At 39.7% G+C, this 25,660-nt stretch overlaps 1 protein-coding gene across 9 annotated transcripts in view; it reads left to right on the top strand.

Moving 5' to 3' along the window:
• The window catches only part of CPQ (carboxypeptidase Q), a 164,811-nt gene that overhangs the window by 23,692 nt on the left and 115,459 nt on the right, over nucleotides 1-25,660 (top strand). For all 9 annotated transcript variants that reach the window (XM_076329372.1, XM_076329366.1, XM_076329373.1 and 6 more), the window contains 2 exons: nucleotides 440-898; nucleotides 12,579-12,786. In XM_076329372.1, coding sequence (XP_076185487.1) covers nucleotides 472-898; nucleotides 12,579-12,786 — 635 coding nt within the window. In that variant the 5' untranslated portion in view covers nucleotides 440-471. The remainder of the gene's footprint in view (nucleotides 1-439; nucleotides 899-12,578; nucleotides 12,787-25,660) is intronic.

Here is a 25,660-nt window from a genome sequence, read left to right as displayed (position 1 = left end):
TGATTATGAAGATAGAGATTAAAAAGCACTTTTATTCATGAATGGTTTAAGAAATCTTTTTGTCCAGATGTTTTGTGTGAAGACATTTGATTTGGCACTTATGGCAAATCCTGCTCCTAACAGAAAGGAGATGCAAAGCTCCTCCTGGATGGGAGGAGCCCTGGGTTTTGATTCAGTGAAGGATGTGATTATTTAAAGAGATGCAGCATTCCAAGGATGTTTCTGAAGACCACAACAAAGATTGTGTCCAGTGGTCTAAGTACCTTTTTCATTTGCTTTCAATAATTGTGTCTCCAAGTTGAGTTTACTTTCCTGCCAGTTCTGATCAAGCATTTTCATGATAAACTGATTTCTTTTCATTTTGGTTTGTCTGCCAATCCAAATAACAAAAAGTATTGCTGATAGCTGTATGATTTTTTTCTTTTTGTCTCTTCAACAGGCCATCTTGTGGAAAAGAAAAAAAGAGAAAAAATGAAGTACGTATTCTTAATATTTTTCATTAATTTATTACCACAGTATGCTGGGAAATCTTTGAGAAGAGATGACAGTTACCCGAAAACGTTTGAAGACATTAAAAATGAGATAGCTGGCTATACTGATGTTGCTAAAGCTATTATTGATCTTGCTGTTCATGGAAAAGCTCAGAACAGATCCTATGAAAGATTAGCACTTTTTGCTGATACCATAGGACCTAGACTCAGCGGTTCAAAAAATCTAGATGCAGCCATCAAGTATATGTTCAGTGCCCTGCAGGAAGATGGGCTGGAAAATGTACATCTGGAGCCTGTGAAAGTACCACACTGGGAAAGAGGAGAAGAGTTTGCAATGATGCTGGAACCAAGGAATCACAGCATTGCTATTTTGGGACTTGGGAGCAGTGTTGCAACTCCTCCAGAAGGTAACTCTTCCTTTTGGAATTAAGTATCACTTGCTTTTTGACGCCAAACTGTATTATACCCCTAACAACTTCTTCTTTCAATGGACAAACTGGAGTTTTCTTCCTGCTATAGTAGTTCAGAAGACAAGATGATATTTTTCTGGGACTTTTCTGTATGACATGGTTGTGAATGATGCAGTTTGGTTTAATTCAGTTTGATTGAACCGGCTTGTAAAATTACAGTTGATTCCTGCACTCTTCATTCAATCTATACCCTTTTGTTTAACACTGCTGAACCTCATTTGCAAAGATTCTGCTCTTCCACTGAGGTTGGTGGGCAACCTGTTCTTGTGATCTGGGGTTTTCCAGCCCTTCTTTTTTCATTTTGGCCTGAGAAGTTCTCCATGGGGTGTTGAGTTGACATGCGATTTCTGCTCTTCTTGCTGTGCCGTGTCCTGCCAAGCTCAGCACTTCACTCTGGCGAAAAACAAGACAGCAGGAAGAGGAGGAGAATCTCATCCTGAGCTTGGAAAGTGCCAGCCCCTTGCTAAGTGTGGCAATTGGTATCTGTTTGTCCTTTCCTTCCCCCCACCTCCTCCCTCTTCTCTCCACTCGCTGTCTCATGCTCACCTTGGAAAAGTCTTTGGCGCTTACCTGTTACTGAACTGTGTGTTGCCTTTTAGTGGATCATGTGTGATATGTTTCTTCGGGAACAAGAATGATTGTTAGCCGGGCTCAGCAAAATTCAGGTGTTTTGAGCCCCACAATGTTAGCTTGCTTGCAAACAAACTGATTTACAAGAATCTGGTTTTGTACATACTGATGTGGGGCTTTCTCAGGATTGCTGTTTAAAGGCTGGATGACAACCTTCTTCTGTGACTACTCTCCATAAATAACAATAGACTTATTCCTAGACTGCTTCAAAAGCATTCTTACTCCTTTACGAGAAAATAAATTTAATTTAGGAAATAAAAGGTAACGTGATACTCATAATTTTTTTAAAAATAGTAAATTTTTGTGATAGTGAGCTTTCTGTTTGAAATGAAACAAATAATGTATAAAAATGTTTTGTTTAGAAAAAATACATAGCCCTTCAAAATACAACAAAGTAAAACTGAGTAATTTAAGATATGTTTGGAATAAATCTTACTTGGTTTGGGAAACTGCTACTGTAAATTTTGTCTGAGGTATTTCTGTCATTGAGGTAAACACATGCCTAAAATGCAAAACTAAAACCATTAATAATATCTGTTTATCCCATTGTATGTCTAAGGCTTAGTGCTTTGATAGGAGAATATTTTCAGCAAAGGTTAAACCTACAACTTATTTTATATTCTTTCCAGTCCTATTCCAGTCTTCCTAAAAAGGAAGCTAAAATTAAAATGGCCTTTTTGGTGTTGAGCAAGTGTTACTGAACCTGCAAAGAGAACCTGCAATTTAATCTTGGCGAACATCTTTGCATCCCGAGAAGTCTGTTTTTTCACTTCCCTTTCTTAGCTGTGTAGTTATTTGCACTTGACTGGTCTTATTCCTAGGTTTGTCTTTTTTCATTTAGAGAGATACTGAATTTACATGTTTAAAAATGCTCAGAGGCTAATCGTGTCCTTCTTTTTCATCTGTAAAGACCTTACTGTACTGACGACTGAATGATCGGGCTAGTACCTGTGGCTGGTGATGTCTTGGAAGATAAGATTGTATTATCCAGCACTGGTTTATACTGAGTAATGTTAAAAAACCCACATAATTCTTCCTCATCTTTTTACTTTCCTTTGAGATCTGCTGTGTTTCTGAAGGGGTGTATGTGTTGGTGCTATAAGACTGCGTGGCAATGAGGTCTCTCACAGAAGAGTGGGCAGTTTCTCACACTTGGTGGAATCATTTTGATTAAATTACTTACCTTCTGACTTAAAATCTATCCTACTGTTCATGGCTGTTATGATTTCTGTTGGTCTCATCTCGCTCTGTGCAAGCTGTGACAGGTTTTTGTGCTGGAGGAGGTTATGTGGGGTAGCTGGTCCCTGATGAGCTCTTGGCTCTCATTCTTCCGATCGCTGGACAGGCTGCCTGGCTGACGGAAATGCCTGGCGAGAGCCGCTCATCACCAGCCTCTGTGGGCAAGAGAAATGCAAGGTGTGCTGCTCAGAAAAGCACCTGTCCTAAAACTCACACTCATCCCAAGCATGGAATAAAAAATGTGTGGTTAGACTGTTAAAACCACCGCCTCGTCACTTCTGAGGAATTCATTCCCAGATCCGCTCCCTCTGCTCTAAGCAGTGATTGTCACCATGCCCGATTCCTGAGAAAAAGGGATAGGCGGCTGCCCTAAATCACATTGGAAATATTTGAACAATTTCCCTCAGTGAAGGAATATCGGCAGTTCTGATTTGTCTTGTTTTAGCCAAGAAGCTGTGGGAGTGTGAGTCATCCTGTAATCAAAATAATGCAACTCAGTATGAGATGCTTGATGCTGATTCTCCTGGCATTGCGCTGCTTTTGCTGCACAGGGTCAAACCAGGGAGATCTACCGCTGCCGTGCCGAGCTTTGCCAGAGGGATGTGTTAAAGGCCGAGGACTGGTTTTCAGATGTCAGCTCCATGATCTGGCCATTGGCACCTGGGTTCTGTCCAGGAGCAGAGACACCCTTCAGAGCTGCCTCTAAAGTGGGCTGTGGAGGTGATTCCTGAAGGTGTTTGGTATTAGCTTGATAGTTATTGTGCACTTTAAATCAGTGCTCCTATCAGGATATGTTTCGGACCCCACAGTTTACAAACCACTGTCTCTGTAGAGCCCCGACAGATCCCTTCCTTGACACTACTGATGCCTACTTAGAGCCAGAGGACAGCACTGGCTGGGCTTTTTGTCTTTTAAGGTCTGGGGATGGCGTTAACACAAGAGGGGGTGACTCCCCCGTCCCAGCAGGAGGTACAGGAGACCATTTCTTGCTTTCTCATCCTCTCAGTTATGTCCTGTATTCCTCCCTTCCCATTATGTGCCCCTCGGCTTGAGACCTGATGAGCTAAGAAAATAGGAAGCATTGGCAGAACTTAAAAAGTTGCTTCTCTCTGGATGTGCTTAGTGCTTCATGCTGGACTTGGTGGCCACTGGTGCCCTCAGAGCTCCTCCTGGAGCTCAGCTACCAGAGCTAGTGCTCTGAAGGGCTCTTTATTAACACGGCAATAGCCTAACAGCGGTTAGAGACCTGGCTTTGGATGTTGGAAATTCTTTTCCCTTCTGTCCATGGAAATTCAAACCAGTGTTTCCTAAGTGACCCAATGGCCAGAGCACACACTGAGGCTGCTCACTTTCCATTTCGGCATACACCATGCAAGTGTGTGGAAAAAAATCCGCGATCCTTTGGGGCAGGAACAGGAAGCCCTAAATAGTAGCAGTATTTTAGCCATGGAGCCCGAGCCAGCATTGACTCCAGGATACAAGGAGTGTCTCTTCCTGCAGGTCTTCTACCTAACTCATGCCTATGGGGTTAAAAAACTTCTGGGATGTGGACAGAGCTTTGCCTGTTTATTAGATTTGCTGGGATTTGCCCACTTTGGCTCAGATATGAGTTTGGTTGGCTCACTCGAGGTTGGAACCGTTCTGATGATGTGCAGGACGCTTTTCAGTACCTTGTGATCTTGTGGATAAAATCCACATTTCCCTATTTTCTTCGTCAGGACTGGGCAACATGCCAGGATGTCAAGTTTCCAGATTCAGTCTGATTTACACAGCAAAAAGGGGCAGCACAGAAAAAGATTTTTTTTATTGAAGGGAAAAAAAACATTTTCCCTTTCAGTGTATCCCAAGACTTGAAGGTGTTGGGTCAAAGAGAAAGTTTTCACTTCACTTTCATGCCTCTCTTAGCGACAGGAAGAGGAGAAATATGAAACAGAGTGACCTGGATTTCCAGAAGTCAGCAGAGATTGAAAATGGTCACCACCTCGGAGAAATCGATTTCTAGGTAACAAACAGGATTGAATGTTAGAAAGTGCTCAGTTTAGGGAACTGACAAACTGCAGGTTTACCATATTTAGTCAATATCCTTGTCTCATTTCCAGTGTTTCAACATTGGCAAAACATACAGATATATATAGAGAGACTGTGTTGATTTCTGGTAGTACTGATTATATCCCCCAAATTCTGAGGAAAATAGATATAATTGTTGCTTTGAGAATCCTATAATTGACGGAAAGTAGTAGTTTAGCAGATGTTTGACCATAAAGTATCAAAGAATTCATATTTTTTGCATGTGTTTTAAAATGCACTTTTTTTTCTTGATGGGTGACCCTGCCCTTTCATTTCAAAGAAATACTGACAAGTAGAATCAACCCAGAACGCAGCCTGCCTGAAATATCTCCTTGAAAAAGGAACAGTCTCTGGCTTCTGTGTACAGTTTGTTGCAACAAAACTGAAATAATATAAATATGAAGATGATGTATTGGCAGACTTTTTCCTAGTTTTTGTGTTCGAGTCGTGGGTTTTTTTGTTTAACTATCAACAACATTTGGTCCAGTCTTGCTCTTATAGAAGGTGGTGGGAGTTTTGCCACTTAGATAATATGAAAATAGTTCCAGCCTGTTATTTATAAAATGGAGATAATAAGTGTCTCAAAGCTGTTGAAGGCGTGTGCTGTTGCCATAGGCTCACAGTCTTTTTAAGCCAGGGCTGCTGCTGAAAGAAGTGGTTTGGCCCCAGTCCTGGCTGATGTATTTTTCTCCGGTGTTGACCCTCCTTTCTTGTTTCTCAGTGGTGAAGTGGATTAAGGAATTCAAGGCCAACAAAAAAGTTAATTTTAATGTGTATCAGAGGAATTACCCTTCAGTTGCCAGTATCTTGGATGACCAGTGACCTACTGGGAGAGAAGATCCTTCTGGACGGACTTGGGTACCCTTTTTGATGAGGGGTTCAGTGCTGAGAACAGGGGTTGGAGAGAGTCGTAGGCATGGGAACACAGTGCACAGCAAAGCCCTCCTTCTGTCTTCACTGGATCCCTCTTTTTCTGTGCGTGAGGAGCTATTGATTCACATCTTGAGACCATGAGCCTCAGTATTGCGTGCTTGGCTTGTTTATTATTACTTGGAGCAGCGCTGCTTGTGGTATGATAATTAAGCTACTGTTTTTCTTGGAATGCGAAAGATGACGTCCATGAAGGACCTCGGATGCTGTGGTGTTCAGTTGCCCAGCGTCTGGGCCAAAAGTTAGTTCAGTGGCATTTCAAAGATTTAGAGAGTAGGAGTAGCTTTGTGGCTTTGAGGTGGACGTGCTGTCTGAGAAGGACGTGGGTTCCAGTTGCTGCTTTAATGAATGTTCAAGTGAACTGTAAGGATTGGCAATGGCAAAAAATTGAGTTTTCAGGTCTTGGCCCTTTTCAGTGTCGCTGAATTGAGGGTGGTTACCTCAAGTATGGTAAGCACAGGCTGAAGCTCCTGCCTCACACTAATGGAGGCAGGATTTGAACATGATTTTCTGGATGGCACTGCCATCTTCCCTCCCAGGGGACAACCTGCAGTGACTAGCATCTTGACTCGCTAATGGTTGCCCTTTCTGCCTTGGGCATCTGTGTGCTCCGAAACTGGCTCTCCTGGATCCTGTTCCGGGGTGCCTGATTCTACCTGGACATTGCATAGCAAGCCTGTGTCCTGTGCAGGGCTGCTTCTGGGAGAACCAGACTGGTTGCCCTGCTCTTTTGGCATCCAAGGCTTCATGCTCGGGGTTGAGTCCAACCCCCTCGCTGCTAGGACTTACTGCTGCACAGTAAGCTACATGTTATTGAAACCAAACCGTTCTAATGAGATCCAGTACTTGCTGGAAATAGTAAAGTCATGTTTGTCAAAAATGTAACTGTTATATAGTGTTTATTTTTCTTTGTGTTCTTCTTAAAGAACGGAGTAATACATTTAGTCTCTGTGCTATGCATCAGAGCTGAATAGCCTCATATCCTTTTGGATAACTCTCCTATGCAATTTTAGTTTCATGAAGTAATTCTCTTTGCTGTTCCACAGAGTAGGTGAGGTCACATTTTCCAGAACTATATTCAGATTTTACAGAATCTTTCTTCCTGATAAAGTCCTCTTCTTCATTTCACACTTCCCCTAAAATATTTAATCTTTTTTTCATATTATAATTCTTATATCAATATAATTCTTATATTGATATGTGTTGATAGAGTGAATGTGTTTCTAGGTGTTAAAGTATTTTAAATTTTCTGTACATGCTAATAATTTTTGAGGGAGGAAAAAAAAAAGTGATGATAGGAATCTTTCATTTGCTTCAGCCTGACACCAAGCCTTGATTTGATGAGTTCATTATGGACCCAGAATTTGGGTTTGTTTTTCTGAAAATGTTGAATTATGTGGGGGGTTGGGGGAAAGCTGAACTAATTCCTGGAGAGAGCTGAAAAGCAACATGTTTTAAAAAGAGGTAAGATAGAAGTTGAGGGAAAAGATGTTTTCTCGGCTGATTTTAGAGGATGCTGAACCTAAATAGAATATAATGCCAGGTCCCTAATCTTACTTAGCTTTCAAGAATATATTTGCCTTTTTCCGCTACTCCCCAAAACCTTCTTTTCTTTGACCTGTCTCAACAACTACCTTTCTTCCCTATCTCCAGACATATATATCTACTTTTTCCCTGTTGCATGCTTCATCTTCTTACATCCTCATCCGGGAGTATTGATCCTGGCATACGCTCCCGTTCTGTGCAGGGTGATGTGGCATCCAGGGTCCAAGACTGCCATTTTTACAGGAGAACTGCACATCCCAGCTGCTACATTATAACTTCATATGTGCAGTTCTTTCCTGTGACCCATGCAAAAGAATTTCTAGGTTCTCTAACTTTGTGAAAGAAGCTACCTTGCAAATAGGCACAAGACAGTGCATGTGGGCCATTTCTGAAAGAAGTGGAGGCTGGTACTTTTATGCTGGGGAGATGATCAAGTTTGAAGGACAACTGGACTAGCCAGACTAAGGTCAGAAAAGCTTGGGGCTACCACCTGCATGTGTGTAGGGTCTCCGTGGAATACAGTATACCTTGATGCGGCAGCTTCAAGGCTAAATTAGCTTTGTGGGAGAGCTGAGGTGGACATGGGGAAATGTGAGAAGTGGCAGCCATCCAGTAGACGAGAAACGAGGGAATCAACATGGTCTGATGTTGCTGGTCTGTGAGGCAGGGCTGTGATTATCAGGTAGGGTTCATGCACTGCTCTCATGGTGTGTTGCTGCTCCTACTCTTTCTTTGTCGTCTTCCTACCATGAAGAAGTGTCTTGATTTCCTGGTCCTGGTGTCCTGATGCCTGGTTCTGATGAACGGGCAGGTAGCACTCTGTCTCCCTCTTGCTCTCATGACTGCAGAGGCCAGGACATGTTTCAGATATGTTCTTCCCCAGTTTCAAAATCTCCACCAGTACCAGAACAGTTAGACGTGTTATTGAGTTTTTGTGTTGATATTTCAGGTAGTATTTTATGCTTAGGATGCAAAAATTTTAAATATATAACACAGGGAAGTTTACCAGAGACTTAGTTGATGTAGTTTCCAGCTTTGTTGTGTCTAGACCTAAAAATACTGTATTTTAATTGTTTTAAGCAAAATTACCTTGCCCATCAGATTATTTATTTGACAGTGGCAGCTTCAGTGCATATGAATCAGCAGCATTGCTGTTGTGATTTGTAAGAGAAATCATAATCCTTATGTTAACACAGTGTGAAGTAAATGAAGTTTGGAAGGTACTGTGCTGGTGAGTTGTTCATTCGCTGTTACTGAAAAAAATTATTGTCAAATTAATGATGGCTGCATTTGGTTTTGTAACTAGATCTCCAAAGGACTGTTGCTGTTAACTGGATGACAAAAATGAGAGTGGGGGGGGAAAAAAGAAGAGAGTAAGGCCATAATTGAGTAATCAGGAAATTAGTATCCAGTAAGTATGCAGTATGCAAATGATATTTCTTTCTGTCTTTGCTAAATTCTTCTTTTAATACAGCATTTGATTGTAACTAACTAGGTTGAATTTCTGTGTGTTTATGAGCTGAGTGTTTCTAGGATAGTAATAAATAAAACCCACTAGAGACTGGGTTCCCAAATCTCAGGAATTCCTGATACTCGATATGGTAAAGTCTTGCCATGTCTTGCCCTGGTGTGGCCAAGAACAGCAACAATATTCTGTATGAAGTTTCCTTGATGTTTTAATAGAGATTCATCAGTTTTTAAAACCTGATAATAGGGTGGATTTTCCTTTTTCTTTTCTTACTCTTCTCTGAAACCTGTTACTAACACAGACAGATGCATAGCTCCAGATACTAAAATGACGTAAATGTTTGCTGCATTTAAACTCGGGGAGAGTAAGTTATCTCACGGGGAATTCCCTTTGAACTAATCTACTTCTGGCATGATTGCTGGCAGGTAAGCAGGTGCTAGGAGGTTACTCTCCAAACAGAATTGGTCATGCCAAGAATCAGACTTCCGATGTATGGCAATGTTGCAGACAGCTGATTTATAGGTGCTTTTCTATATATATAATTGGACTTTCTGTAGCTAATAAAGAGTAACTGTTATCAGTCTTGCCTTCATCCTGCCTGTGACAGATTTTAGACTTTGCTAATGCATATCGTGCCATTTATTTCAACTGGCAGTGTGATCATCAAAGTTGTGGCATATCCAAGTGTTTAGATAGAAACGTACATTTCTGTGCACAGAGGATTTTGTAATATATAGTTTTGTTGGTAATTGAAAGTTGCCTGCTTGTTCCCACCATTAACACCCTTCCTGTACCTTAATTCTCAGAAATGACAGGGTACAATTTACTGTTTAATATGAGAAATGAGAGGAAACCCATAGTACTACATGGGTTGCGTTGCTCACTGGCCCAACGCAACAGTATGTATAACGTTTCACGTGGTGAGAACAAATAAATAGTCTCCAGCTTCATATAGTCAGCCAAGTTTATTATGTTCATAATTCTGTCTTCTATGCTTCATGTCCTTTACTTAGCTAATTCCCCAAATGCTCTGTATTCATCTCTTGGACTGTGTGGGTTATAATCTTTATATCTTGCTTAAGTAAGCAGGCAATCCAGCTCCCTCCTTACATGGGTTTTCTGAAGACTTCTGTTCAATAACGCACAGCCAAGCTCTAGATCAGATAATGATAGGAGTAAGAAAGAGATAGAACAGTTTTTGACATGGGAAGCAGAGCCGTGAGGCACTGAATTGGTAGGAGATACTAGGGGTAGAGGTCGGTTAATTTGCTTAAAGGCTCAGTAAGGTGAGGCGTTTCCCACTTTGAAAAGGAGTAACTCATTCCCCTTAAACTGGTAAACTGTTGGTTTTTTGTTTCATTTCTCCCGTTGCACAGGAGGTCTTAGGGTGGTTTGTGTATGTGTGTCCACGTATTTACTTAAGATAACCATTGCTCTTGTCACTTCAATAGATGAGACTGAAATGGTATAAAATGGGACTAAAATACAAATGAGATGTTGAATTAGTCAGAAGTTACACAAGAGCGAAGTTTTATTTTGTTATGGAAAGCACTGTGATTAATGCTTTATGTATACCATGCTGCCATTAAGTTAAACTTGCAGAGAGAACCTTTGTTTTGTTTTGTCAAAAGATGCTTTATTTAGCTTCTTTAGGAACATTCAAAAGTAGAGATACTGGGCTGGAGTTTGCAGTTCTGCGTTCTTTTCCTTAGCGTTAATTCCCACAAAGCTCACTGTACAAACTCCTGATGCCTGTCATCTAGGGAGTGCCATAAATGTACTTCTCCATGATATTTCTTAGGGATTATAGATAGTTGCTAGTTGTCTGTAGCATTCTTTAAAAATCATCCAGAGCTGGTGTTTGTTCATTAACGCAGTAAAGTAATGCCAAGAAGAGTTACACTCCTCGCTTCCCTTGACGAACAGGCACTAATAAAACATGTGCCCCTCCAGTGCCTGCTGCATGATCCAAGTGGAGCATTGGGGAGAGCTAATAGGAAATACAGATTGCAGTATCAACCTACTGAGACCATGACTTTCCTTGTGGAAAATGAAATTTTGCAGATACCTGGCTTTATTTCCAGTGGCATGATTCCATACCCAGAATGATTCTGTTGCTGGGATGCTCCTTAGGTAGGCAGCTGAACCTGCAGTTCATTAGAAGCAGCTGGAGTCTGTTAGCATGCTCACCTACCTGCCAACAACAACTAGTAAAATTTGAAGGTGATTCTCTGGTTTGGCTCTCTGTGCCTCTTTCTGTAAAGCTAAGAATCTGAATAGCTATTCAGTTAAAATTTTTACACCTCACACTAGGTTAATTCTGTAGCTAAAACTCACGGGCTTTTGCTGTAGCAGTAGATGTCTCTTGCCCTCTTAGTGGTGCACTCTTAAGAAACCAAACTTTTTTGTGTGAAACAGTTTCTTTAAGGTTTTGAAGTATACTATAGTTTGATCTTAAAGAAGCCATGAGCCTGGATACACTGTGCTGGGAGAGATGATCTTCCTATTTTTCTATCAGTTCTTCTTATGTATTACAGTCTCAAATACAAACCTTTGAAATCTTCTCCAAATAATTCTTACACCACAAAAAAAAAAAAAAAGAGGACTTTCAAGGAGAAACATTTTCTTCTTAAAAACATGATTGGTTGACTTCTTCGACAAATCCTTGCTAGACATTTGTTATTAGTTTTAGTTTTCACTGATGTATTTTGTGGCTTTTAGGTGAAATATACAACACTAAAATTTCAGGCATCCATTATTTCTTCTATATTTAGAAGAAAAGTACCAGCCCATGTTGTTAAGCAGTTTCTACTTATCTCTGTAACCAATGAATAAAATTGGATTTTAAGCATAGTGGTCATTTTAATGAATTACTTCTTAAATGCTGTGAAATGCAGTTCCTCAATTACTATTCTAAAATGTTAGAAGGATTCTCTGGCTTTGGGAAGAACTACTTATCTAAAAAATCCTTTGTTTTTTTCCAAGCAAGATAATACAGCAATTTAAAACTATTCCAACTATTAAAAACAAAGAGCTGGGTGGGATCTAACTTACCATGTGTGAATAGCTCTGCAGAAGTACCTGCCTGTGTTCTCTGTATCATAACTGGGAAAGATGGGTTCCTGGGAAAACTCCCAGAAGGAGATCCATTAGAACTGTGGTATTCTCCTGAATTAAATATAAAGATTTTTTTTTTATTATTTATAAACATACTGCAAAATTTGTTGAAACTACAGAGCTTTAATTTAATTTCATTTATGGATTAAATAATTTCATAAGTGTTTCAGTCTAAAAATATATGCTTCCAGTTGTCTCATGTTAAGCTAAGTTGTTTAGCAACGTATCAAAACAATTCCATGAAAAGACTACTATCTTTTTTTATTAATCCCATAGGCAGCTTTTGCAAATGTTTTTTACTATAAATGATTACAGTGAGACGTTAAAGCACATGCAGAGAACAGAATTCCCCCTGTGTATCCTTCTTTCCCTTCAAGTTATGTTTTAATACTAACCTAATAGCATGGTTTACAGAACTGTGTGTACTTGGTTCAGGTTGCTATTACAGCTATTGAGTACCAATCCCTGATGAAGCATTTTCACATAGTTTTCCTTTTCCAGTAAGAAGTTAAATCTGATTTCTTGTGTTCTGCACAGTCCATGTTTTTCTGTCTGTTAAAACTGCCTGTAGGAGACTTGTAGGAAAGCAATGTTAAAGCCACTGTTAATACTTTCTTTCAGGAATTACGGCGGAAGTCCTAGTGGTAGCCTCTTTTGATGAACTGCACAAAAGAGCTCAGGAGGCCAAGGGGAAGATTGTTGTCTACAACGAACCTTTCATCAATTATGGCGAAACTGTGCGTTACAGATCACAGGGAGCGGTGGAAGCTGCCAAAGTTGGAGCAGTGGCATCTCTCATTAGATCTGTTGCTTCTTTTTCTATTCAGAGGTAAGCATTTTTCTCTTTTCTCCCTGTGACTCACATTTCAGCCTTTAGTTCACATGTCATTTCTGGGCAGGCATTTTTGTTCTCTATGACTTAAACTTTGCCAGTTATGAGTGGGTGTTTGGTTTTGAAACTATTGGCTGCACAATAGTTCTTTTCCCCTGTGCTTTGTCATTCTTTCAAAATGTTTTCATTTTTTTGTTACTGATCCAAATTTTGTATGGTATTTGTTTTAAAGAACTTCCTGCGTTCTCAAGGCTACCATAAATATTCTGAGATCAACCAAAATCAAATGTCTTTGGTGACAACATGTACCAGACTGTCAGTGATGATATAAACTGGTCATTCTGTATATTTAACTAGAATGTAAGTGTACAGTTTTTATTGTATTTGTCATTTTCCTATGACAGCCATGAGGCTGACTTGTACTAGATGAAGGAGTACTCTGCTTTGAACATAATTATTTTGAACACTTTAGTAGTGAGGTTCGTAATTCTCACTCTGCTTTTTAAGTAACGTAGGTTGAAATAATGATTTCTTAAAAATTAAGTGTTTTTAGATGTCTTAGTACATTACTTGTATATAGTTTTACATTTCTGAAATAAGCATTTTTAGTTTTCTGTGAGGTGCTGTATTTTGTAATATTCTCTTTTTGGACAATATATATTCAGAGCAGTACAGGCCATTTATTCCTCCCCCTAGTTGCCCAGTGACTGTACCCACAGAGGAGTCATCGGCAGTAGCTAACCTGACCCTGAATGTGTGCCACATCATAAACTGGAGTCATGTTCTGTTTGGATAACATCATGGTTTCTTTTTGATCTGTGCACCTAGGTTTTCTTTCTGCAGAAGTCCAGGCTTGGAATTGGGAAGGGGTGGTATGGCTTTGGGTCTTGCTTGAGGCTGGGACTGGGAAGTGGCTGGGACAGGCACTTGGAAGCATGCTTGATTCCACCATTTCAGACAAAACATAAGCGGTCACATCTCAGCAGTATGAGAAGTGTGCAAGCATCACCATTTGTGATGCTTCAAGAAGTTTGAGAAATGCAGTAATGCCAACTAACTGTATCGGAGCATGCGTAGAGGACGGCTCTGCTGCCATTGTAGTTGCTTGATAGCATTTTTATATGCTCCATGTTCCCCTAAAGAAGCCAACATTACCTGTTCAAAATGCCTTCTCAAAAGTAAAGTACTTTGAATTCAGATAGTATCCAAACTATGATGCCCAACAAATGTAGCAATGTTTATAATATATTTTCTAATACCTATAATTTTCTAATAAATTTAATAATAATGAACAGAGAGTAGAATATGTTTCAAAAAAGTTTTATGAAAAATGATATGTTTTCAAAATAGTCATATTTGGTATCATCAAAGAATATTGCAATCTATAATCTGTTGATTATCTGAAAACTAGAAGATGATCTGAACACTGATCTATCCAGTCCTTAGTTCTGGTGCCCTGCAGAGGTGCTCATTTGAAAGAGACTCTTGGTATCTTCTGTTTGCCAGACTATTTATGGAAGTGCATTTTAACATGTAATGAAAAATTTAAGGATGAGGAACAGAGGTGGAGACTGAAGGTAGTAAAGCCTGTTTATTAGGTCTGGGTACTGGCATTACAGTTATTTCAGAATTGAATGAAAAGAAAAGAGAAACAGATGCTAAATGCATGTTTGTTTAGAAGTATTGAATCCTAAATCGAGGCTGGGAGCCGAGGTGTCATTCCCAAAAGCAATTTCAAATTTAAATGTTGCCAAGAAGCAGTTTTTCATGAAATGTACTTTATGTTCTTTCTTTGTTTACCTTCACTTAGGGTTTTTTTGGGTGAGGGGAGGGATTGGTTAATCTATTTTTTCCTTTATTAAGGGAGGTATTCAGGTCCAGTCTGTCACTTCTGCCGCTCTGTGATGCCTAGATCTGTTTGTCTTTTTTCTAACAGAAAATAGGTATTGCTGTAGGCAGGGTGGATTTTCTTATCTCCATGCCTTCTCCTATATTTCTCTTAATCACCAGCTGTGTGTCTCCTTGTCTGTCCTACTGATGTGCTGTGCTGGATGGATTCTGTGCTGAATGTGGTGCTTCTTGTCAATCAGTGTCTGGGGCACTGTTCAAGTTGCTTGCCTTTTTGATTGACTGATGGGAAATACTGCGTCGCTGCAGGGAGCAGCGTCTTAGAAGGGTGAGAGATGAAAGGTAAAAAGCTGATAAAAGACTTTTAAGTGTTGTGAAGAAAGTCTTGCATTCTTGCAATTTGTATACTGCTGCCTTGTTGACCAGAACCTTTACTTCTTGGGCCTGTGTGTTTACATGTGCACCTATAATATGAATAACTGCTAATGGGATTGTGGCAGTTCTCCAAAACATCCTGGAAACATCTTAGAAAAAAGTATCCTGCTTGTGATACTGCACTATCGCACTTTCCTCAGGTGAATGAAGGGTGAAACTTCACAATTTTCCCTAAACTATGTCAGCTTTGGTGTGGTTTTTTGTTTTTTTGTTTTAAGATTTCAACCCCTTTTGGACAGGGGGTTGCTTATTGTTATTTGCTTACTCTATTTGCAACGAATTAAGCTGGCTGGAACAATGGAAGCCACTTCGTGGTGTGATTTCTAGGTGATCTTGCAATGTGAATAATATTGATAGGTTAAAACTAGGTACTTTCTAGTAGATTAACATTTTAGGCTTATTAGGGCTGATTATTAAAGCTTACTGACAAGATAGAATTGGTAAAATCACAACATGAATTAAATCAGTGTTCTCTTGCTGGCGGCTTGGTGGCTTTTCTTTGTTCCAGACATGGCAGACGGCTGCCACATTGTCAAGGGCAAAAAGTGTGAAGGGAACCTTTGAGCAGGGATTATGTGGGCAGCTTATTTTTCTTTAAGGTATGGTAGTATAGCTATGGAGTGAATGAAACTGACTGGGGACTCAGGCATCCCAACTCTGAATGAGGGCAAGAAGGGATGAACTTGAATATACTCAGGAAAACTCATTGCCGTGTTTATATTACGGCTCATGCCAACTCAGCAGTGACAGTGAAGGACTCAAAGGATTTGTTGTTGAGTTTCAAGGAGTGGATTCATTTATTTAGGACAGAAGCGCTTAAGTGAATAAGAAATAAAATTAGCAACAGCATCTCCCTTGGCCTATGAAGAGATGATGGTAGTTACACAGTTGTATTATCATGTTGCGTAGCAGTTGTCTCGTGGCATTGTCCCTGTGTTGTGTTAGAGTCAAATAATTCTCTTGCTACTTTATAGGTATCATGTAAGAGTGGGTTTTGTTACTTAGGAGAAAGTCACTGTAACAGGTAGGTAATTTTCCCCGCCCTCCCCCCAATGGTGTGTTTATGACAGCCTTTTTCCCAGTAACAATCTCCTGAAGCACTGGCAACTTGGTGGTGAAAACATTTAGACATGGGTATTAAGAGTTCAGAGTAACAGAACTATTTTTAATGAACCGTCTCAAATAACACGTATTATTGTAATCAGTCAACAGTATTCACAATATTTGGCTTTTTGGAGAAATGCGGATGTTGACTTTTTTTGCTTTAATAGCTTGACTATGCTGTGATTAATGGTCTTGTACAAGTTAAAGTAATGTATACGTTTACTGTTGTGTACAATAAACTGATGAGTGTTTCCCAGTTTGTAGTGGATGTTTTTAGAGCAAAAATACTCAATTTACAAGGCACGGTTAAAAAAGTGGTTGTAATAAGCTAGCCGTAAGTCTGGTTTTTTGCTTCCTAGCTGTACATTTTTAGAACATTTTATAGATAAAAGGTATCCTTTAGCTATTGAAATAGTCCAGTATTTATCCTGCGGTGAATGTACTCTTACGAATCTAAACCGATAAGTAAATCCTTCTGTTCCTCAAGAACCACAGATTAGATAAAGTCGTAACACCGTGTCTTGTAATAATAACCCCTTTAAGGGCTCTAGAAAGAAGCAAAATTGAATGTTTTTCAAGAACTCAAAAGGAAAGTTCCCAAGAATCCTCAGAGATAAATGCCAAGAGCCCAATTAATATTTTTTAAATGCTGCAGAACAATATAAGAAATCCAACAGGGAACATATTACAAGGCCAAAATAGACCAAGTAGTACTTTGACACAGTCTGAAGACTGTTAACAAGGACATGTACTTGGTCAAGTTCTTCTCTTTTTTGGCTGAATTCAGTGTCTTATACTTATCTGAAATAAGTAATTTCCTTCACTCTCTCTCCCCTTCTTCAGGCTACAGGTGGCCAAGACACAATGTCTGCTTCTGAAGCTCTAGTAACTCTAATCAAAAGCTGTGTCTGGATGAAAGCTGAATTCATGAGTGGCATGGTGCAACTCAAGTTTTATGGCAGAGGTTGCATGGATGCCCAAATGGATGCATGTGACACAATTAAGTGCAGGCATGCCAGGGCTGGAATATCATTTCGTGGAACGTATGTGAATTTGAAAACTGTTGCTTTTCCTTGGTCTTAATTTCCCCTTTTTGTAACCTCATTTGGTTTATTTTCTCCTACCATGTGTAGTAATGTAATACCTTTTTGTGTATACATTGTACTCTCAAAGTGCATTTTCTTTTCCTCTCCTGTTTTTCCTTTTATTCTTCACTGCTTTGTAAACAATTCATTCTCTTCTCAAACTCGCGGGCAATGTATGTGAGTTAATGTCATTTTTCAGCTCTCAAGTGCTATCACAGTGACTTCTTACCTCATCACCTCTTCCTAAGGCTTGGTCTGCTGCCTTTGGTTCCAGATGTGAGACTTGCCTGCTAAGGAGAGCTTCCTCCTTTCCCTAAAACTCCCATGTCTAAGGAAAGTAAGGGCTTATTCACATCAGTAGTGGCAGAGACACTCAACTTCTGCTTGTTCTTCCAAGTGTTCTGAAATCTGGGATGGTACAGTAGTTTTAGTAGGATTTCTTTTGCTTTTATTCGTTTTTTATAGTGAAGAGGTGCATCTGGCCTTTAAAACTCATGTTTTATCTTTGAAATACTGTATCCTCAGGTTGTGTCATGAACCCTGAAGGCTCCTTTCCCTCCTGTTCTGTCCCTCCTTCCACAATGAATGCCGGTATACCTAACCTTTTGCTACCATCTTAGGAGTCTTTCTTCCTATGATCCGTTCTGCTGTCCATAGAGGGGGAGCAGTGCTGTGTCCACTTGGGATTGTATTTCAGCTGGTAAGCACTGGCTAAGACTTACGTGTGAGTGTGAGAGCAGTTCTCTGTTAATATGGGACTTGACATGACCTGAGCCCAGTCTGATCATGAGCTGTAGGTCAGGTCCTGCGCATCTCCATCGCTCTGTGTGCACATGGTCTAGCTAAGCAGACCTGTATTCCCTTCCATGTATCATAGCCTGGGAGTCAAGTGGGTGAGACAGGTCGCTTTGCCCTAGAAAGCTGCTCCTGTTGCCCATTAAATGGCCTGGACCACCAGCTGTTATTTTCAGCCAAAAAATCTTGACCTGTATGTAAATTTCTAAAACTTAACCTACATCCTAAAATTTCAGGAGCTCTTCAGCTAACTGCTTCATTTTTGCTGTCATCTTTCATTTTGGTTATTTAATAAACAAAGCAATTGCTGTGAACAAGTGAGCCTATGGTAGCACAAAATAAGAGTCAGGTTTGTCATCACTTTTTCTTCAGTAACGCTACCTGTTGTAGCATGGGACTGGTCATGCAGATTGCTGCTCAACTTAAAAAATTAGCTTTCCGCAGGCATTTGAGTTTAACGAAGATTGTTCGCTGCCTCTGGCACCTGTTGAAAGGAAAATAATGAAATTGGTTTATATGTACAAAATGAAGTAGAAGTTTTGTATAATTAGTTTTTGTAAGTTTTTGCTTCACTTCTCTCTGTTCCCCCAACATCTTTTTCTGATCTGCCTATAGCACCCTGGTAACTACGTGATTTTCTGGGCATGAGCCATGCAGCCTCAGTGGTGTATCTGGCCACGTTCAGGGGCCAGCCTGGCTGATGCTCGCAGGATGTGTAGCTGGAGAGAAGCCGACACATAACATCTCCGGCTGCATGTACAGGCTTAGTGTGTGTGAGCTGCCAGTGCCCTGGGTGCATTTGAATTTTGGTCCCCCTCTCCAAGTGCTGTGTCAGTTCAGGAATTTGCGGTTACTCTGGCTTTTGGCCTGTTAGCGCATGTGGTATGTGAGTTAATTTCCTGCAGTTCTGTTCAGTCCTCTCAATTTTTTCTTTGCTTTTAATTAAGCTAGCCTTGGGCTCTTAAGTCTGCAAGGGTGGGATGTATTTTAGTCCATCTGTAAACCTGCTTTCTTGTTTTTTGGTTAATGAAATAATCTTGTGTCTTGTTCTCTTGGAATTAGGGAAAATATTTTACTGATTGTCCAAACTTTTTCCTCTTCTAATTGCAAATCATTTTTACATCTTTCAAAACAAAAATCCTTGTGTTGCAATGCAGTTTTTCCATCTTACGATATAATTAAAGTAAAAAATCACTTTTTTAAAAAAATAAAGTTGCAGCTAAAGATTTAGGTGCAACAGCTGAGACTGAGCATGTGTTAGCAGTTGGGCCATGCTAGGTGCACTTACTGAGCGCATCTTCTGGTTTAGTTTCATCAGAAAGGAATCTAGCACTGGTGCTCAGAGACTGCTCGGTGATCAGGCAGCCAAGGATTTTGGGAGGTTCACTTCAAAAGCTCATTCTTTATTCAAACTAAAAGGCTAATATGGACATACCATGTGAGACCTTTAAGAAAGTCACATCATCTGAATAATAATTTAAACTGTTTATGGTGTAATTTCTATTGTAGTGGCCAGAGATGTGCCCTCTGTGATACGAAGATTCACTTCATCAGTGCAGGTTGTGGCTCTTGATTATCAAATGACAATTCCAAGAGGGAGCCCACGGACAGAGCCGAGGCTTTCTGTAAGTCAGGGAAGACAAACTTAGGGATATTCACCGCATCTTCATGTTGATGTGTACATAAAATCAAACGTTAGTATTATTGAAAACTTTTGATAGAAATGGCTAAACCAGATTGCATTTTTGTCAAGAAAAAGCACTGAGAAAGATCTGTTTTGAAGGGAGAAAGTTACTGGGTTAAGTTTCCAGAAATAGTGTTTTTCAGGGATGTCTGGGATACAAGACATTTCTCTGAGTGTAAAAGTAAGCTATTTATATATTCCTTGTGTAAAAAAAAATCTACTATATTTACCTTTTTTTTTTCCATTTCATGTGACAGTGCTAAGCTGCTATCTGGAATTTTCCTTGATTGCTTGTAATGCTATGTTCTTTGGTCCTGGTGCATACTGTTATGAGCAGTGCCACCACTCCTGCTTCCAGGGAGCTAGCTCTTGTTGGAAATACTGAAAATAAAGAGTTTGCCTATATTGTGTGTGGATCTGATGTGCCTGCATTTATTTATTTGAGAAATTTTCTTTGCTCATTGCCATTTTCCAGTGACAGAGTATCTGTTCTTATTATTACCTCGTTGTGTTTTTAAGTGGGTTTTTTCCTCCCTAGCATGTGAGTTTTATGTGCACAGGGTGAAGTGGTGAACGTGTGCGCTGAAGAGTTATTTTCTTTCAGTGGGGAGGAGAATGTAGTTGTGGTCAAGGTAGTTTAGAATTGATCTCTGAGGGAATTGGAAAACTGATGAACCTGATTCTCCCCTGCTTGATATTGTGCGTACTCGGTTTTGACTCTGCAGAATTGTTATAGTCTCCTTCTGAGTAGGCAGCATCTTCTGGCTGCTTTGCGCAGGCTTGGGGAACGCACAAGGCATAAAGGCAGCAGAAAGCTGGGTCATAACTGTAGAGATGTAACAGTAATGCTGTAGCATGACTGAAGAAATCAGGAAGCACCACTGATTATTTGTGAACACTTTTGACTTACGGGATTAGTATAGCAGCAGGAATTGTTCAGAGGAAACATCTCAATGAGAGATGTTGTCCTAAGGCAATATCCTGCGGCAACAGGATACAGCAATATTGTCTTCTGTTCTACTAAGGGACCAGGAAACAAGGATAAAACCCTTGTTTGTGGTGTAACAAGAGGAAATAAGAGCAGACCATGTTTTATAAGTCTCTGATGAGCTCATGGAAGATTCTAGTTATGTTTCATAGCACTATGTATGTTGTCTTGCTGCCCTTAGAGATATGAATTGGTGGTGTGCTGTGGGATTTATTTTCTTGCCCTGCACTTAGGGGCTTTCCCTCCAGTATGTCTGTATATGTTGTTGACTGACAATTCATTAATTTTTACTTTGCTTCCTATGTTCCCTGAAGGCCAACATGCCAGACTGCATTCTGCAGTGCAGTTCTTCGTGCTCACTTTTGGGCAAATCCTAGCTGTCAGCAAGAGAACTTAGATGTCCTTAGAAGAAATGGAGCCTGTGCTTTGGGAGATGATCATATTGTACAGTGGATTCTTACTATTTGAGCAGTGATTAAGGAGTCAAATTTCAGGTAACTTTGTAATAGTGATGTTTGTTAAGTCCCAATCTCTCTTTGGCTTTTGCCAAACTTTTTGCCTCTTTTTGCTTTGAACTGCATAACTCTGTTTTTTTCCAGTAGACAGGGTTTGATGTGACATCTGAAACCTCTGGGTAATGTCATACATCTCGCATATTCATTTTCTTACAAAGTCAGTAAAATGCTGATGAGACTAACAAGGGCTTTCTCTACTTCCTCCTAGTTTTGGCTAGTCCTGTTCAGGAATATGTTCATGTAAGTGGGAAGAGTTTCATCCATTTAGTGCCTAGTAATATAAGCAGTGTCCTATAACTTTGGTAAAGGGCTAGTAAAATCTTTGTCAATAGACTCTCTTATCCAGAAAGATGCTGTGAGGATAATGGTCCTTTTGAAATCCTGACTTCCTCACCAATAGCTTCCCAAGGCAAACCTTTATCAATGTAGTATTCAAGTTGGTTTTTTTCTTCTCTTCTGGGCCACCCACTCTCCTAACATAACTGACTCATACATTTTGTTGGTGGCTAGATGGCCACTCATATCATGAGTTTGTGAACTTTGGTCTTCTTCAGGTACCATGAGCATCCACTGATTAGATTTGGTAATATTCTGAAGTTAGTAAGGTTTAAAGGAACAGTCTTATTCTGCCTTTGCATTGCTGGTTCAGGTATATAAAGATGTTGAGCGTGTAAAACTGCCAAGTCTTGGGTTTCTTGTACTGATCTTTAAGGAGTTAGCTGTGCTTGCTGTGGGTTGAGCACTGGGAACTTTAGCAGTTTTCCCTGATTTCCTGTTTCACTCTAATCGGCTCCGGCTTTCTTCGGTGCTGCCAGCCCCTTCTGAGTCTGTATGAGTTGCTGTGCATCCGAAAGCCCTGTTAGCAAGTTCAGAACCATCTGACATGATTGTAATGTCTTGATCCACCAACTGCAGGTTCTGTTTTAATGTTCTTGCAATATTCAGTTTTCTTGATTATACTGACAACAAGTGTCTCACTAGTATGTGGCGACCATAAATGTAGAGGATTGAAGGAAAACCTGACAATGAAAATGCAGATAAAAATTTCAGAGAGAGATCTGAGTAATACAATGCCAATGAATTATTTTCATAAGAGGTGTATTTATTTTCAGCTGTTGATAAGATCTGAGAAGTATGTGGACTGTCATTTTATTTCTCTGTAATTCTGCATGTTTTTTCTGTGTAAGTGCAGCACTGAGGACTTTATATGGAGTGTTCACCTCCAGAGCACATGAGCACATGGCTCTGGACAACTGGAAGAGGTTAAATAGTACCAGAATGGTTGTGCCAGAATGGTACAGAATTGGTGTTTGGGGAATCTTAGCCTAATGCTCTCCTTTTTTCATTTAAAAAAAAAAAAAAAAAGAGGAGAGTAAAGGCTCTGTTTCTTGATGTATTCTAGGATTAACTCCATTAATTTCAAGTTACACAGCAACTCACTTTTTGATTTTTGGTCCAGGAAATGCTGAAACAGCTTGTACAGAGGTCTACTGTATAGATTCAACTGCCTATCCAATTTTATTATTTTCATGTCTTACAACTGGTTTTCCAGTTCATACTTCCCACTGAGTATTGTTTCTACTTCCTGTATTACTCAAGATACTTTTTCAGAATCTATTTGGTATTGTTCTTAATCTGATGATGTTACTAAAAATTATCTACATATTACAGAACAGTTTTAGCATGTATATATTAAAGTTTTATTTTTGAAACGTTGTATCTGCTGTAAAACATCTGAAGTATTCTTTTCAACGTTTACTGCTGATTTCCAAAAGTGAACACAGGTTTATGTAGAACTCTGGATTTGTGTGCTTCAGAATCTGTCTCATGCATACAACAAAATGTTTTATTTTGATATGTAACCTTTTGCTTATGTCATGTAAAACAAACAGGCAGACAAATATATGTGCCATTTTAAAAATACATTTAATGTGCTAGTCAACTGTTAATATCCACAGTCTCTCTGGTTTATGCCCCAGGTATGCAGAGGATTTGGAAATGCTAATTCCTCATTTTGTTTTGCCTTGTTTGCTTAAACATGTGAGCAAACATGTATGGTTTGCTCCAACATACTATGATTTCTCTTTACAAGAATGCTTGGATTGCTTTTCAGGGGCTAGGGCGCCTCTCGTTTTTGCTGCTTCTTCAACTTCCCACAGTCTTGCTTGTGGCTTGTCCACATGGTAGGGTATTTCTGTGTTATTTCATTAAATGTTGTCTTCACATAGGATGGCCTCACCCTGCTGTGTTAGCTCTACTATGATGTATATCAGGCATTTAAGTATGATGAGCTAGACTTGTTTGTATGATGAAACCCCTTATTTATGACGCACAAATTTTGACTTGTGTTTTTAGGAAGTCAGAGCCAATTATTCCACAGTTGTTGTTTAGAATTGTTTTCTAAATATAGCCCGATGTTGATGGCCAACAGTAATAATGGGGTCTTCCCTGTAGAAGTAATGTCTTGTGCCTTGTAAGTGTAACCATTTTAATTACTTTAATCCTTTTCTCCAGCTTTGTTTTCCCCTTCAAATCCAATCAGTCACCTGAGCCTCTCTCTCACTGTGTCCATCTTGTTGCATCAAATACTAATCCTTTGGTCTTGCCTGCAGGGTAGGGCTAAATGGTGAAAATCCTTCTCCATCTGGTTTATTAAATGAGAGGTGCCAACTCCTGTCTCTGCTCTGCCAGTGATGCCAGCTTTGATTACTTGCCTGTTGTCCTCTCCTTCAGGCACCTTATACTTTCTCTCATTTTGTTTCTATATTTAGGAGGATGGTGCAAACCTAAAGTCGTAACTTCATTCTCTTCCCACTTTCCTTTTTAAATCTGACCTTTGGTTTGGTATTTATAGATCGTTCCCATATGTCGTTAGCTTGGTACGTGACTAGGGTCTGTGACTTCTGCTAAACTGTTTCACCGTTACCTTGCTTTCCTAGTCACTGTCCGCAGTACTTCTGCATTGGCTGTCTAATATGAATATTGCAAATACTCTGTGAAACAGAGAGGGGTTGTCTTTGATATGTTCCTGTTCATTATTATTAAGCAGGGTTGAGCTTTGACTGCAATTCCTGGATTTTTAATCTACTGCGATCACAAAAGAACAACATTTATTCTAAGAATAAGAAACAGAAAGGAACCACATAGTTTCTGGTTTACTTATTTCTATTTGGATCTCATCACATTAGTTTGCTGGTGACTGTGAAGCACACAAAATATACCTCAACAAAAGATATTGAAACTATTATACAATTTAGCTCTGGAAAATCCAGGTTGATTCTAGACATTTGTGCACAGGACAACAAAAGATACTTTTGTCAGACAAGGGAGAATAATCATGTGAATTAACTAAAACCAGGGATTCTGAAGTTCCTTTCATTACTCTGCCTTGTGTCCCAGTGGGATCTTGAGTAGCTCACGGTAATTTCTCTCTTTCCTTGTTTGCAAGCAGCAGTGATATTTTTTTTGAATGTTAACTTAGTTTAACATTTGTACATTGTTTACTGTAAAGAAGACAACATTAAAAGTTGACTTTTCTAAACTGTGATTAGGTAGTCAATAGTAGATTCTGCAATAACTTGCCTGGGCCAAAAACAAGTAACAGTTGTATTATTACATAACAGTGGGTGGCTACTGCTGATAAATAATCCATTATATAACCATGGGGTTTTATTATGAAATAAAATTAAGTGTGTTTGATTGTTAACTGCTGCTAGATTGAGATTTCAGGTTGACCTAACAAAGATCTGTGGGAAGGCTCTGGCAGGAGGTGAATGACAGAGAATACAGGTCATTACCTTGGAATATCGTATTTTCAAATGTAAATATTTAAAAACAATCGATTGACTGTAGCTCAAAGGATTTGGATTTTGAGTTCAGTCAGTAACACCACACCGTGAGAGAGTTGAAGCCACTGGAAAGAGCATGAAGGAGCTGGAATTTCATAGAAGTACAAGGCTTTTTCTTAGTAACAGCTCTTTATCATCAAGAACAACGTGAACATTAGAAATCGGGTCCTGGGATTCAAATGTGATTTTGCCAAAAGTCTGAGGTTTGGAAAGAGTGAGCTCACAGGTGGGACATAAGGGAGGTTTTAGCTATTCTTCTATAATCTGTGTATTGCTTGCACCTTTTCAGGGAGTACACTGTGATCCTTCTTTGAGGAGGGTCTGTGTCTCCCTCTAAGTATCTCTCCCTGCAGTCTGCAAAGAAGGAAACAACAACTTTCAGGGCTCCCAGTTTCAGGCTGAGAAGGCTGCAGTTGCTGCTGGGGGAACATGGGAGAGCCAGAAAGAATGTGAAGCGACCAGGCAGCTTGAGTACACGCTTTAGATCTCTAGAAAGGGTGTTAGAGGGATCTATGTTTTTGCTCAAGCCCAAAGAGCTTGAGCAGGGATTCAACACTGTTCAGATGCAG

The sequence above is a fragment of the Aptenodytes patagonicus genome, chromosome 2 (genome assembly GCF_965638725.1).
Source record: "Aptenodytes patagonicus chromosome 2, bAptPat1.pri.cur, whole genome shotgun sequence".
NCBI lineage: Eukaryota > Metazoa > Chordata > Aves > Sphenisciformes > Spheniscidae > Aptenodytes > Aptenodytes patagonicus.
Note: the sequence above shows the minus strand (reverse complement) of the source record. Positions and strands in the feature narration are given on the sequence as shown.